The sequence below is a fragment of the Loxodonta africana genome, chromosome 11 (genome assembly GCF_030014295.1).
Source record: "Loxodonta africana isolate mLoxAfr1 chromosome 11, mLoxAfr1.hap2, whole genome shotgun sequence".
Lineage (NCBI taxonomy): Eukaryota > Metazoa > Chordata > Mammalia > Proboscidea > Elephantidae > Loxodonta > Loxodonta africana.
In genome coordinates, this window is record NC_087352.1 from 71,658,246 (window position 1) to 71,674,772 (window position 16,527).

Sequence of the window (16,527 nt, forward strand, 5' to 3'; positions counted from 1 at the left end):
CTACAGCTGCTAACCAAAGGGTCAGCAGTTTGAATCCGCCAGGTGCTCCGTGGAAACTCTACAGGGCAGTCCTACTCTGTTCTACAGGGTCACTATGTGTCGGAATCGACTCGACAGCACTGGATTTGGTTTTTTTTGTTTTTGGTATTTGAAAATAAAGAAAACAGCAGCATTCAGTGCAGAAGGGCCTACAGTTCCAGAATCCACCAAGCCCAGCACCTCGGAACTGTGAACTGTGCTCAGGATGGTCCAGTACACTGCTGTTAGTCTTGTCAACCTGGGAGGTCACAAAGCCTTGACACCTGAACTTACAGCATAGGGGACCTTTGAAAAGCATAAGAGCAAGAAATAGACCAGGAGTAAATAGACCAGGAGCAAACACAAGACAAGTGGACAGAGCGAGAGAACAGCGACCACATCTGCAGGGTCCACCAAGATCCTACCCAACGGTATCTTTGGTGGTTTTCAATATAGATTTTTCAGTCCACTGTGTACATTTTCTTCAGCCCCTTGCACAATTAACATCTCCATACTAATTTCTGAAGCCACTGGCTGGGAACAATACCGAAAGAAGGCTCCAGGTGCTCCAGGTGCCCTATGTTGAGCCCAAGTGTTTTTAAGATCCTAGATCACAAAGGACAGTTTTCATGGTAGAAGTTTTCCTTCCTCAATGTGTTTAAAAGTTTAGGTCTCTAGGTCTCCTTTTCACTAAAGCAGAATTTACTGTACACAAACTCTCAGAAACAGAAAAACCTGTAGATGGAGGGTCCCTGGGCTATGTGCTAACGAACGGTTTCAGCAACTCTAAAACCAATACTCTTCTCTCTCTCCTCTGGGATAAGAGGCAACCAAAGGGGTGGGCTGGTTAAGGCTCAAGTGATTCCATGAGTACCTCTCAGAGCAGTTCTTGGTGGTGGTGATGGAGGGGTGTTCCACTAGGGATGCAGGGGAAGGGACATAACTTGATGGCTCTCTTTCAAAGTTTGTCCAGCTTATTCTGAGTTATTTTCTTCTTCACCAATTAGCCTCTTGACCTAAATTTGGCTCCCAGTTGGGTCCACATAATGAGGCAATCACTCCCTCCAAGTGACGTGAGCACTACTTCCACTCTGTTGTCAGTAGGAAGTGGTGCTCAGGAACCCCAGTGTATCAGTCAGGCCCCTGTGGACCTGGGACAACAACTATTGGGGGAGCCATAACCTGGGCCCAGACCCAGAGCAGCAAGGCACCCATTTGCTGCACCTCCCTTTTACGGAGGCACTTCAGCTTTCCCATAGTTTTGTCAAACTCTACATTTCAAATATATATATAATTTCTCATGGGATTACCGATCTATCTACTACCTTTCTCATTCTTACTTTCTCTCAGCCCACCAGATGTGAGATTCATAAGGACAGAGATCATACCTTTTCCATATATACATCTTCAAGGCCTTGGATAGTCTGGCCTATAACAGACACTCAATAAAAATTTTTGCTAAATAACTGAATAGATGAAATCATTAGCATTTACTGAAATACAGCTTTTTTTTTTTTTAATTCATACAGGTTCATTCTATTTAACTAAAACTAACTCAACAATGAATTGTCACAAGTATCACACCTCACACTAATACCATGGCATACCATTTATTTCTAGGCCTAAGATTTATGTTTGGGTTCTTCACTATTTGTTAAAGCACAGATTTTTCTGAACGTCTATTAACTGAGATATTCAATAATATAAAAACACAAGTTGCTGAAAAAGAGGTCATGAGGTTAGTGAGATCAAATCTGTGCATGCCACCCAGGCCACCTTGCCCTGGGAAGTTCTGTGGGATTTTTGGATTGTGGTTTAATGGTAGAGAAGAGGCAGGGAGCAACGCCGAGGGCCCTATGGGGCCAGCGGGGAGGTGACTATGGTGCACACCTGAGGGGTGTGGCCTCCCTCCCTCTTTCGTGTCCTGTGCCCCTCTCCACTGCTAGGTTGATGCTTACTTTTCACTGGGATCTCGCACTTGACTGGGCTTGAAGCCGGGAGCCGACTGGGAGCAGGGGCTGGTGGGAGCCGACAGGGTACTCTTAATGCTCTGTACCGAGTGCCTGCGGCTCCTCCTGCGGTCCAGGCCCTGGTGCTCGCTGCTGCCACTGCCGCTGGAACACACGCTGGCCCTCCTCCGGTCCCGGCGCCCGCTGGGGGGCAGCTCGGCCGTCTCATCGCCATCCTCGTGCCTGAGTGCCACCTGAAAAAGCAGAGAGGATTTAACCTTGTCTCTTCCTGACCTGCAGGCCTCAGCATCACTGCAAGGTCTCTACCACCACCTGTGTCCCAAAGCATACTCTGCAGCCTGAGCGACGCTGGCCATCCTGCATTCTTCCAATCAAGTGGACACAAAAAGGACAGCCAGCCACATGAGTAGGTCTGAGGACCACTGTGTAATTAGACAGGGCCTTTACCCTGCACCCCAGCATTTCCATCTCCCAGGCCTGAGCTTCCCCTTGCCCACCCTCTGCTCCTCTCTGGTCCAGGAGGCTGAGTCCCACCTGACGTCCAGTGGTGGCCAGTTGCTGGTCGTTCCTGAGCTTGCTTTCTCAAAGAGGGGCTCAGAAGAGTATAGCAAGGATTCTGGTCAGAGGCGAGAGCCACAGACCCTGGTGAGTGGGAACCGGACTCACCCAGAAAACTTTTTGGAGTCCCTGGGTGGTACAAAGATTCACACACTTGTCTGATAACCAAAAGGCTGGAGGTATGAGTCTGTCCAGAGATACCTTGGAAGAAAGGCCTGGCAATCTACTTCCAAAAAAGCAGCCATTATAAACCCTATGGAGCACAGTTTTACTGACACACATGGGGTTGCCATGAGTTGGAATAAATTTGATGACACTGAAAGGAAAGACAGTGCAGCAGCTGGGTTGCTTGATTTCGGAAGCTTGGCCGACAGCTGCTGTGGCTACCAGCTGCTGTGGCTGCCAGGCTACCATCCACAGCCTGATTTCAGGGCTGCAGGTGAAGCCTGTAGTTACACTAGACAGCCTGCTCATGCAAGTTGCAAATATACAACAGAAAGAAGCATGTCCCCTAGAAGATTTTTTCTTTTTTTTTTTTTTACTTTCCTCTTGGAAATGATATATAACTGTACAGAATAATAATTGGCTTACATTTACCACTTCAGCTTTCATGTGAAAACCTGAGCCACTGGTACCATCCTTCATTGGTACCCTGGCCTCCTGTCAAGGATATTTTAGTCCCACTTCTAGTTGTTACCCCCTCCAGAGGCCCAGCTCACACATCTCACGCTGTCCTGGATCCTACCCTGCAGGCTTCTCACCCCACATTAAAACCAACTGTCCATTCTTTCACCTAATTCTTCTTCAGCTCACTTCCGGCAGCCAGCTCTGCTCCTAATCTAAGCTCACTCTTCCCAGATGTGGGCTATACTCATCTGTATTTCTGGCTTCTTTAATGTTTTTATACCCGCCTTCTCTAAAGCTCCTGGTGGTGTAGTGGTTAAGAGCTACAGCTGCTAACCAAAAGGTTGGCAGTTCAAATCCACCAGCGGCTCCTTGGAAACCCTATGGGGCAGTTCTACTCTGCCCTGTAGGGTCGCTATGAATCGGAATCGGCTTGAGGGCAAAGGGTTCTCTAAAGCTGGATGGTAAAAACACCACGTTTTGGCACTGACAAGATCGTGTGAATGCCAACTGTGCCACCAACAAACAGGTGAGACCTGTAGCAAATTACTTACCCTTTCTCCAGCTCACCCAGTGAGGGTAACAGTATTGCTTTGGAGGTTAGTGGTAAGGACGGCATAAGATAACCTGTATAAAGCATCTAGGCTGGGCTTTATCCCATGGCTGGTGCTCAATATATATGACCGCACTCTCCCACTCATGTCCTCAGATGAAGTGGCCTAGGATGTCCATAAATTCCTCAATCACGTGGAACTGACCAGTTGGGCCACCTTGCTGCCCAGGTGAACCAGGCCCAACCAAGTCCAACAGTCCCTCTGACTTGGTAACCAGGGAGTCACACAGTTCCAAGTCCTCAAAAGTGGCAGTTCTCTGGTGTTGTGAGTGCTCTTAGCCATGCTTCACAACCCAGGCCTGACATAAGAGCATGCAAAAGTCATATAAAGGCCCAGATATATAACCATAACCTGTCTACAGAAGACCTGGCTATTGCAAAATCTATCGTCCTCTACGTCCAAAGTTTTGGCACCTGTGTTCATTTACCAAGGTGAGCTTGGCGGAGGCAAGGACAGGTTGGCCACTCCCGTCCTAGGGCACAGGGTCATATGAGCATTTGAGACACAGAGCTATTTAACAGGAGTGCCTCTCCCCTTTACCTACCCCATTCCCAGTTTCCGCCAGCATTTGGATACAATCAATTTAGTGAACGCTTCTTTTTATATGCCATATACATTTTATATGCCATATACATTTTATAGAGTCGCTATGAGTCAGAATCGACTCGACGGCACTGGGGCACTGGGGGATACATTTTATACAAACTCTCAAATATATGAACACAGTTGAATAATCTTTTGACTATTTTATTATCCCAGAATTGTCTAGTCAGAGACATAATTTTGGAAGGATTGAGGTAAGAATTGATAAGAGTTCCACTAAAGCTCTATCTACAAAATTTCACTGGACAGTGTATTTCCTAGGAAATGCCCCTCCAGTGATAACTGCAAAAACTAAAAAAGAAATTATGCATTTGGTCAATCACATTTATCATCTCAACTTTAACACTTTAAAAGTCATCATCTGGAGAAAGTTTGAAAATCATCATACACCTAATCAAGGACAGCATTTTTTTTTTTTTTACTGTTTCTAAGCAGTTACAGTCACATGTCGCTTAATATCCATGATACGTTCTGTGAAATAGGACGTTATATGATTTGGACGTTGTATGAACACCTATTATATACTTAGCAAAGCTATATGGAATATCTTTTGTTTCACTTCCAGATCGATACTTCTTTGCCTCTTGCTGCTCCTATCACTACCACTGGTTTTGCTATGTTTGGAAGCCATGACACACTTCGTGGTAATACTTTAGAAAGAAAATTAAATAGAGAGAGAATGCTACAACACTTCAGAGACCTGCGATACATGAGATTGGATGCTGCTGCCTACAAGTCAAAGCATACACTGTTATTCAGTAAACTTTTTATTTGTAAGTAGAGAAAGTTCACATTAAAATACCACTAGAAAGTACAGTACATACATAAGCCAGTAACACAGGCATTTATTACAACTATCAAGACATATGTGTTATAGGTTATACATGTACTATACCATTATACACCTGGAAGTGCAATCACTTCGTATACAAGAGACATGAGATACAGGTGTTACATGCAGGAAGCTGTTGTGTTTGCTACATCCAGTTACGTCCACTATGTTCCATTCTTGATCAGGAGTTCTGAACTTTATAATAACATTATGGGACACAAGTGGACACTGCCCGAACAAACACTGTGTGGCTCACGACTGTGTTTGATTTTTCTTCATTTTTAGGTATAAAAATTCTAGACCATTTGAACTTATTCTGACCTGAAGTATTGATTCTGCTTCTTATTAAACACACATTTGGAATGATAAGATTAGAGGCTAAAGCAGAGTTCATATATTTCTAATTCCTTGTCTAACCTCAGAGATCTAAATAGTGAATAAAACTCTGCTCAAAGTTCCTTTCAGAAAGGCATGCTGGGTGTACACAAAGTGAAAACCACATTAACTGCCTTTTACCAAAGAAAATGGGGACAATCAGAAAGTATAAATGAAAAGAAAAATCTAGAAAACTGTCAAGACAACAGCATAAAGTAGAATCCAGTTGGGGTTGTCCAAAGCTCAGATCATTTATGAAACATTTATCTCCTTGAAAAAAAAAAAAAGAGTATATGGTGGGAGAGCGGGCATGAAGGATGGGCACAGACTTCCAACAGATCCAGTGGCAGCCTTGGGCGGGGCAGTCAGGGACAATGTAACATGAAATTTAGGGATAGTGTTCATTCGTGGGTTGGCATTAATGATAAGAATTCTAGAATCACCAGTACCTGTCAATGACAGAAAGAGAAACTTCACTTGCATGTACAGGGCTACCATGGCATTATTTCCAAGTTCTTCTGATTCTAGGGAGAACTGCAGCTTAGAGTCAAAAACACTACAAGCTGAAAAACACCTGGAAAGAACAGCTCTTAACACAAGGTTTTTATCCCCTCTGACAAGGAAGAATCTTAAGAAGTTGGACATATTAGCTAATTATTTCTGAAAGGAACAGTTACCCCTCCCCCACATAGTATTCAGCCTTAAGATGCCTTTCCCACTTACAGGGACTACATTTTCAGAACCAAAAGCTAGGCTATGTGATTTGAAAAAGATTTCTATTTTGATTTATGAATATATGTATTTGATAAGTCATATGAAGCTAAAAAATTCAAATGAATTCACTTAAACATAGACCAAATTTGTCTTTCTTAAATGGAATTAAATTACCTGGAATTGGGCCTATGCCCGGAAAGCCCAGGACACATGGTACCAGACACGTGTATGCTTCTATTAGGAAGAGTTCTAGAAACCCAACCAAGTTCTCTGCAATTGTTTGAGAACATTCAAAGTATTTTGTCAGGAACACTGGCTCTGCTTGAAGGCCTTCTTGCTGGCCCTGCATGTACTGAAGTTGGCTGCCCTATGGCAGTAAATTAAAAAAAGAAATAAAAACCCTGACTCTGGTATCTAAAGTATTCAGCTGTCATCTTGAGTTATTACCCAGGGCATTTGCCCCTTAAGGTAGGTGCTTTCTGATTAAATCATGTGCTGCCTTCAACCTAGCATCTGGCAAACTCCATCATAAAACGTGTGGTATTTGGAAGACACCTTCATTCAAGCACTTACTGTACTTCTACTCTGGGCAGGTGTGCTGCTGGGCCCTGAGGCTAGAAAGAAATAACATACATCACGCTGAGTAGCACACGGGGCATAAGACAAGGAAGAAGGCCCTGAGGCCTATTAGACCAGAGGTGAAGACAGAGGCAAAACACTCAGAACCCCACCCCATTGCCTTCAAGCCGACTCCAACTCACAGTGACCCCCCAGGACAGAGTGGAACTGCCCCATAGGATTTCCAAGGCAGACTGCTATATCTCTCTCCTGTGGAGTGGCTGGTAGGTTTGCTCTCTCTCTCACCCTCAGTGAAGCTGTGGTTAACAGCACGAGTGTTCTTTAAACTAGTTATCAAGTTTCACCTAGACCAGGGTTTCTCAAACTTCAGTGCACATCAGCGTCACCAGGAGGGGTTGTTACACCACAGGTTGCTGGGCTCAGTCCCAGAGGGTCTGATTCAGTGGGTCTGGGGTGGGACCTGAGATGTATCTCTTCTAAGGAGTTCCCAGGTGATGCTGATGCTGCTGCCCACACTCAGCACCACTGGCCTAGGCTGGATTTTATCTCAGCCTCTGATTTCTCCAGAAGTTATACGATGCATTACAAAAGGCATGTTCTGCAGAATTTCAAACTCTCACAGAATCCAGACTTTCTGGAGCCATTGAGGCCGGATGAACCCCTGAAACTATTGCCCTGAGATAATCTTTAAGCCTTAATCCTTAAATGAAAAATATCCCCTGAAGTCTTCTTTAAACCAAATGATAGTTTAGCTTAAATGGTAAAGACTGCCTTTAGCATTGCGCTCTTTTAAAGAACTATCTATACAGGATCAAACTGACAACAGCAACTCGAAAAGTTACATAGGGAGTTTAGGGGGCAGTGAGTTTATATTAATGGGGGAGGAACAATTCAGAAAGGGAGGGTAAGAATGGTTTCACAACTCGATAATATAATCAGTGTCATTGAATTGCACATGTAGGAATTGTTGAATTAGTATATTTTCTGCTTTGTATATTTTCAGTAACAACAAAAATAAATTATATATTTTTAAAAAGGTATGTTTTCTGTTACCTCATAAATGTTAAACTGCTCCACTAAGTCCAGGTCAGTCCCTTTCTTGTTCAAGTGCCTCTGTGACACGGCCGCAAGGCCCAGCTCCTCCAGGCAGTCCACCACATCGTAGAAGGTGTCCTGATCTGGTAGCCCGGACAAAGTCTGGAAGAAGAACCAAACAGACACGGCTTAGGGGATTGCCTCATGGCTCTCCAGGCATTTTTTACATGGCAGCCAGTGGTCACAATTACAACAATATGGGACAAAGCAAAACAGATGACAAGTTCACTTGAGAAAAAAACTTCCTTAGTATGATAGGCACAGTAAACCTCAAGGTTCCCATCCCTGGTGTACACGGGCTGCATAAATCCCTCCCCTCGGATGTGGGCAGGACACTGTCATCGGTGGATGCTATTCCTGTGGCTACATTACATTCTACAGCAAAGGTGCAGGATTTTGTAGATGTAATAAAGGTCCCAAATTAGTTGATTTTGAGTTAATCAAAGGGGAGATTATCCCAGGTTGGCCTGACCTAATCAGCCAAGCCCTTTAAAGAAGGCTCAGGCCTTCCCTGAGCTCAGAGATTCAAAGTAAGAGAGATTCTCCTGCTGATCTTGCAGAAGCAAGCTGCCATGAGTTCTACAGCTATAAGGAAATGAATTCTGCCAAAACTATGTGAGCTGAGAAGAAGACCCCAAGCCTCAGATGAGACCACAGCCCCACTCAAAACCTTGATTGCAGCCTTGTGAGAAGCTGAGCAGACAACCCAGCTTTGCCTGGATTTCTGACCCACAGAAATGGTGAGATAAATACGTGTGGCTTGAAGCAGCTGTTTCGTAATTTAGTATGTGGTAATTTTTTTTTTTTTAATAGAAAACTAATACGGTTAGGGATTACAGACTCTGGCTAAGATCAATATACCAACAGCTGGAGTTATGACAATTTAAAGATGATTCCCTTTTATTTCAATTCAATAGCACCTCCTTTTTGGTCTAAGAAATTTAGGCATACGTGAGAAATTTAAAGTAGCAACCAAGATACAAAAAGATAACCCAAGAAAGAAAAAGCTGACTTCTCTCTGAATCCTGCCTCTTAAAAAAGGATGGTACTGTCAGACCAGATCCCTACTCAGAACTAGACCACAGGCTGGGAGGAACCTCAGGTGATTTAGGCAAAGCCTCTAAACTTATGAATGAGGGAGATGAAGGCCTGGGGAAGGAAGAGATTTACCTGAAGTAACAGGAAGTTGTCCCTGGGTGGCGCAAACGATAACACGCTCAGCTGCTAACTGAAAGCTCAGAAGAAAGGTCTGATGATCTAGTCTTCCAAAAAAAATCAACCACTGAACGCCCTATGGAGCACGGCAACACGGGATCACCGTGAGTTGGAATCAACATGGCGGCAACCGGTTTAACAGGATGTTAGTAAAAACCCTGGGATAAAACCCTGGGCTCAGAGCTGCTACTTCAGTCTCCTCTCCTCACACACTTGGGCATTCTACACAAATTACTGTGGTCTGCAGTCTCAGACACAGGTCTTTACTTCCTATTTATATCACTGCCTTGGCATTCCTAAGAACACTGCATGTATATTTGAAAATAATTCTAAATATGGTAACTTGCCTTGGAAGACATAAGCCCAACACTTTCTTAAGAATCATTTCACAGCACCAACTTCTCCACCACTTCTATTTTGGGGTTTTTAATGGTAGAAAAGCAGTCTTGGTGGTGCAATGGTTAAGCAATCAGCTGCTACCTGAACCCACCAGTATTTCCATGGCAGAAAAGAGCTGGTGATCTGCTCCTATAAAGATTTCAGCCTAGGAAGCCCAAGGGGGCAGTTCTACTCCATCCTATAGAGTTGCTGTGAGTCTAAATTGATGGCACACAACAACAACAATATAGGAAAGAATGTCTCTACCCAAATAATGGCTTTTTCCTTCCTTTGCTGAGCAAAGAGTACACAGCTCACTGTTATTGGTATTAGAAACTAATGAAAAATAACTGGGATGTGATCACTTACTTAATTGGGAGCCCAATAAGGACACAGAACAGGAGGCTGTGCCTCGGTTAGAAGCTGTAATAAACAGGTGCTCACATTCAAGTGGTCCAGTGTGAAAGCTCACACCAATGTCTATAGGCGCTGGGCATGGCAGAGAATAGGTAAGGGGTTACAGGTGGAGGGACAGCATGTCACTATAAAAGGAAAACACAGGGGCGATTTTTGGGAAGCTGTAACTGTGCTGTATCCTAATTGTGGGGGTTACCCACAACTATAACACGTGTTAAAAAGCATATAACGATATACCAAAGGAAAAAAACCAATTTTATTATATAAAAAACTCTAAAAAAATGATAAAATTAAATGTAAAAACAAAGGCAATCTTCAGCTTGAATTCCATCCAGGTTAATCATCCCCTGGCCCTGGTGGCGCTGCTCCTTTCCCAGGGCCCTCCGGGGTCTTGCCTTTTCTGAATGTTCTAAGCCAGCGCTATAGTAATCCATCGTGTCACGCATCCCTCCAGCTGCCTCATCCTATTCTACAAGGTGGTCAAAACCTGAGCCTCCCCAAATTGGGGACTCCCACTGAGGGGACTTCAACTGGATTAAGACAGGGTAGAATATAACATTAATTTGCAGGGTGAGAAGGTGGTTGATTTCTGATGCTTCTCAGATCTTCTAATGAACAAGTCTAGACCTTGAAAACTACCTTGATACTGTCTCTGTTTAACAAAGGGATAGCAGGCTTCAGTCTTGGAGTCTTAGGCAGCCTAGAATAGAGCACCCTTGTATCTTAGGTGGAAACCTTGATGGTGTAGTGGTTAAAAGCTATGGCTGCTAACCAAAAGTTCTGCAGTTCGAACCACCAGGTGGTCCCTTGGAAACTGTATGGGGCGGTTCTACTTTGTCCTATAGGGTCACTATGAGTCGGAATCAACTCAATGGCAACGGGTTTTTCTTTTGGTGCCTTAGTTATCTAGTGCTGCTATAACAGAAATACCACAAACGGGTAGCTTTAACAGACAGACATTTATTTTCTCACAGTTTAAAAGGCTGGAATTCAGGTTGCCAGCCCTAGAGGAAGGCTTTCTCTCTGTATTGGCTCTGCAGGAAGGTCCTTGTCACTTTGAGCTTCTGCTCCTGGGCGATCTTTATGTGGCTTGGCATCTCTCTTTCCTATCTCTGCTTGCTAGCTTCTGTTCAATCTCTTTTATATCTCAAAAGAAAGATAAACCCTACATTAATCCTGTCTAATTAACATAACAAAGATAACCCATTCCCGAATGAGATTGTAACCACAGGCATCAAAACTCACTGATAACTACTTACAGCTACGCTACGGGACAATGCAGAACTGGCCCGTAGGGTTTCCATGGAGTGGCTGGTGGATTCAAACTGCCAACCTTTTTGGCTAGCCACCGAGTTCTTAATCACTACACAACCTGGGCTCCTAACCACAGGCATAGAAGTTAGCATTTACAAGACATATTTTTGGGGGACACAGTTTAATCCATTAACACCTTGTGTTAAATTCCATGTTATTAAGTCATCTTTCATTTTGTTGAAAGCAAAATTAGAAACAGCTCAATTTGCAATATAATAATTTCCCAGATTTAAGAGTTTGAATTTTTTCCAGACCCATATTAACATTCCAATTTTGTTTGGTATCTCAGAGGATTTTACTCACTGGGCCAACAAACACTACTAAAATTCAACCAAACAAAACCAACATGGGTGCCAGCGGTCTGTTGATCTTTTTGAGCAAAGGATTTCCATTTGGAGTAAAGTCGTCATGAATCTTCCTGGGCTTCCCCTGGGCCAGAACAAACACAGCATGAGACAGAACTGCCAGAAGAGAAAGAGTAAGCACGGAAGTCTTGCACACCTTAATTGCCATATGATGCCAAGCAAAGGGTGAAGCATACGGGGTTCTTGCTCGGGACTGGCAGTACAGTGGCCACGCCGTGCCGGGTGCTGCCATAGTCCTAAGAGTCAGGCATGGCCTCTACCTATGACATCTTACAATGGATAAACACTGTGCAGGAGTGTAAAAATTCCATTTTTGCTGAGTTCAACGTTTTCCAAAACAGTGTCAGGGACTGAGCATGACCGGAAATAGATGACCTTGATCATCTTCAGTTTTTCTCCACTGGGTGTCAGGAACAGGGAGGAGCCTGGAAGTGATGCTTCTCAACTGTGTATACATGTGAAACACTTTTTACAATAAAGTGCAGTCAACTGACCAGAAATCTTTAAGTCCAAAAAAAAAAATTAGAAGATTGCTTAAAAATACACTGGAAAATAAATTCACCAATAGATCTGAAAATAAAAACAGATTTCTTAGATATATTCTTCAGAAAAGGTGTGCCCATTCCTTAGCAGGACGGAAGGGGAGTTTCCTGTGTCCCTGGCAACACACAGCATTTTTAAAAATAAATAATACATGGCAGAGATTCCTAGTTGATAATCAAATATTCACTTTCAATTTTCCTGTTCTTTCTCAAATTGAAAGAACCCACTTTTGAGTAGCATGAGGAAGGCATTTGCGATGATGGAATAGTTATATATCCTGATGGTGGTGGTGATTACGTAAACCTACATGTGATAAAATAACACTTAACTATATATATATGTATACATATATGCCAATTTCCTGGTTTTGATATTATATCATCTTTGCAACTTCCTATGAATCTATAACTATTTAAAAATAAAAAAAGAAAGAAGCCCTCTTCCTTCCTGCACCCCCCTGCCCCCCCCCCCAAAAGCAATCATAGCCAACATGTCTTGGGGAAAAAGTCTTGTTGCTTTACTATTTTATTTTTAGCCTCATTGTCTTCTATTTTTCTACTGGATTCTTAATCTGTTTCGGATAGTACCATTTTCTTCCCTATTTTCCAGTATGTCATTTGCCTTTAAATTTTGTGATTTTTATTTTATAAATAAGATCTTCTGCAACTTTATGCAGTCAAATATTTTAAGTCCTTTCCTTTGGAATCTTTTTCACTGGTTTTATTATGAAACTAACCTTCACCAACCAGAAAACAGTTAACCTTCACCTCTAGTTTCTTTTCATTTTTTTTATGGTTTGAATTTTTACATTCAACTCTTTAATCTACCTGGAATTAAACCTACCATATTTTTACACAAATAATGCATGCATTATACAATTTTTGCCAAGTGCGTGACCCCCTCCCTCTCCACCCATCATTTTCATAAGTGTTGTATGTGTGGGGGAGTTCTTTACATGGGTGCATTCTTTGCAAAAAATACAGTATATGATCAAAATACGTTTTTATTTCCATTCAGCAAAACGTTCCCTAATCATAAATGAAGCTAACTCATCCCCGTTGATTTTGGTCGTGCACCAACCTGGGGTCTGTTTCAGAGCTCCTCTGCTCCAACCAGGAATGAGCCAAGACCACAGTATTTTAATCCTTGGAGTATGTGTGACACTTTAATACCTAGTTGGAGAAGTTTCTCCTCATAATTACGCTGCTTTCTATTAATTTGTCCCCCAGTTCATCAGAGGGAAACATGTGCCCAGCTATCTTTCAAGGAGAGATTCTGGGTCTTCTCTGATGTATCAGCATCACTTCAGTTGGTCCCACAGGCCCGCTCCCAGCAGCATGGAAAGTACAAACAGAAGATCTCTGGCATGGTTGCTGTGGTACCTGGCTCCAGGGCATGGCACTCAGCAGGAGAAGTCCCTCCCCCTAATTATTAAAGAGAAGGGACTGAGGCACCGGGCTTTTCAGTCTGGGGAATCCCAGGTCAGTATGGGACCCACAGCCACAGAGCAGCATCTGTGAGGACAGGTGCTGAGGGCTACTGTCTGGCAGGGTGGTGACCATGGAGGAATGCAATGGAAGGAACAGGGGCATAAAGGTGTGGCTACCACATAAGAGGAGAGTGGGGTTTGCCCCCAGGAATTCTTCTCTCCTGCAGTTAGAATTCAATACAAAGGGGAACAGAACAGGAGCACCCTTCATTTCTTCCTGACTTGTGAACTATTTCCATACAGTAAAATGTGCTAACTTATATGCGTAAAGAAAAATGTTTTTAACAGGACATCTTGATAGCAAAAGAAGCATAAAATTCTTGCTGTCACCTTTCTGGTTTCATTAGAAAAGACGAGAGCATGCAGGCACCCGTAGACCTTCACACATATATACACACGTGTGGGTGGACATGGGTTTTCTTCTGTGAAGGCACATGCCGCAGCCATGGTTCCAGCCCCCATGATGGGGGTCTACATGCTTCGCCTTGTATTTAGAGGGCCAATTTTGGCTTTAGCACCAACCAACCTTGTTCACTAAAGTCATGGCATAAACCAGCAGCTCCGTGTCGACCCCATCTTTTTCTTCCAGGATTTCCATGATATTTGACCACGGTTTGACTCCTAAAATTAAAGCAAAAATCATCAGAAACAGGAATTTAACAGTTCAACTCTCATCACACATTATCCAAGGACTTGTCAACCAGGGATGGTAGTGCCTTTCCGACGCCAAATTCCAAAGTTGATACTATCCTTAGGGTGGACTTGAGCATCCTTTTAATTAAGAATATTTCATAATAGGTAACTCTATACTAAGTTCCATTCATCCTCTTGAAAATGTATACTCCTCAGTGTCAGGGTGCCTCTCTACTTGCTTGCAAATTTCCCTTTATATTAAACATGTAATTTAAAAAGTCCATTCATGTTCAGCCGTTTGGGCCTTCTAGGTCACTCAGAACGTGGAAAACTCTTGTTAAGAACTCTCTGCAATGTCCATCATCATGCCATGCTCTCATCTCCCGCGAGGTAAGGGGTTGTGGGAGGTATTTACACTCACTCCAGCAGTGGAGTCTCAGAAAAAACTGTGAAACCTGCATGTCCAGAACAGAAATACAGTCTATAACCTCTATTCAATCTAGGCACAAATTCTCTTTATGCACCTGGTAGGTACAAGAAAGGCAGTCCCTGGGATGTATAAACAGTTAAGCACTCAACTACTGGCCTGAAAGGTTGGAGGTTTGAGCCCACCCAGAGGTTTCTCAGAAGACCAGCCTGGCAATCTGCTCCCGAAAGGTCACAGCCATTGACAACACTAAGGAGCACGGCTCTACTCTGCACACATGGGTTTGCTCGAATAGGAATTGCCTCGATGGCACCTAATAATAACAACAGGTACAAGGCACTGGGCCTGGTGGAGGCTGCCCTCAAGTGGTTTATAATCTTGTGGAGCAGTTAGGCAGAAGCACAAGAACAGAGGTCCCCGAAGGGTAAATGGCTTGAAGTGGCAAAAGCACTTAGTTAAGTCCATCAGTCCGCCAGGGAAGCCACTTGTGGTGGTGATGACCGTGGAGGGCCTGGTGCAACAGGTGGCTCCGGAGTGGGCACTAGGGGAAGGTTCAGGAGTGGTTATCCCCAGGCTCCCGAAGAGGGCAGGAAGACACTCCCATTCCGGACCTCCAAGCCAGGGCAAGGCCGCCAAGGAGGCATGACCTCCTCGCACATTTTCCTGTGACTGAAATAAACATTTGAAGTGACGTGAAGTAAAGCCTAGCCTTGCCTTGCCCTTGTGGCATGGAACATGAAGCACTTTCCTGATTTCTCTATAAATACCTCAAAGTACATTGCTTATTTTGGCTTGATAAAAGTAAATTCTGAAAAAAAAAGAAGTAAATTCTGAAGTAACCTAAGGCCAGTGGTTTGTTTTCGAACACTGGTGCCTGGACTAGTTATGCCAGAGCTGATTTCCCGATCTCCAGAGAAAAAGTTACCCAAGGCCAGAGACGGCATCCGCCTTCTTTGTCTCTGTGCTCTTAGCACAGTGCTTGGGATACAGCAGGTGCTCAATAAGATGTCTGCGGCATAGTTACTGGAGATCTCTGAGAAGTCATGAAGAGGGTTAAGTTGGAGCAGAGTTTTAAAAAGAGCCAGCAGGGCAGATACATACAGTAAGAAAAGGAGAAAAGGGAAGCAAGACAGGATAATTAAAAGGAATTTTTTTTAAAAAAATACAAAATCAAAATAGGCACTATCACAGATTGAATTGTGTCCCTCCCCCTTCCCCACCCCAAATATACGCTAGAATCCTAACCCTATACCTGTGGATGTGATCCTGTTTGAGAATAGTGTTTTTTTTGTTATGTTATTGAGGCCATATCAGCATCGGGTGTGTTCTAAATCTAATCACTTCTGAGTTATAAAAAGCAAAGACCAGGCACAGAAGAAAGCACATGAGGGGGAAAATAGACAATATCTGATGATGAAGGAGGCATATGAATCTACAAGCCCAGGAATTCTAAAGATTGCTGACTGTTAGAAGCTGAAATAGACAAAGAAGGCCGTCTTTCTAGAGTCACGCACTGAGTTTAGACTTCTAGCCTCCTGGACTGTGAGAAAACAAATATCTGCTCTCTAAAGCCATCCACTTGTGGTATTTTTGTTACAGCAGCACTTGGAAACTAGGACAGGCACCTACCACACAATGAGGAAGACACAGATATAGTCTCCCAGCAACTCAACAGAAAGCTTTTTCCTCTGGCCAACTTACCCGGCTGGTCAGAACCAGGCAAGCTTCTAGAACCCTAACTCTGACCACAAAAGCATGCTCCAT

General features: G+C 43.5%; 1 protein-coding gene across 1 annotated transcript in view; it reads right to left on the reverse strand.

Annotated features, from left to right (window-relative positions):
* LOC135232698 (FH1/FH2 domain-containing protein 3-like) overlaps positions 1–16,527 on the reverse strand; it is an 83,932-nt gene that overhangs the window by 40,502 nt on the left and 26,903 nt on the right. The window contains exons 3-5 of the mRNA XM_064293216.1: positions 14,230–14,324; positions 7,941–8,084; positions 1,977–2,221 (exon numbers count right to left, since the gene is read on the reverse strand). Of these exons, the coding sequence (XP_064149286.1) occupies positions 1,977–2,221; positions 7,941–8,084; positions 14,230–14,324 (484 nt within the window). The remainder of the gene's footprint in view (positions 1–1,976; positions 2,222–7,940; positions 8,085–14,229; positions 14,325–16,527) is intronic.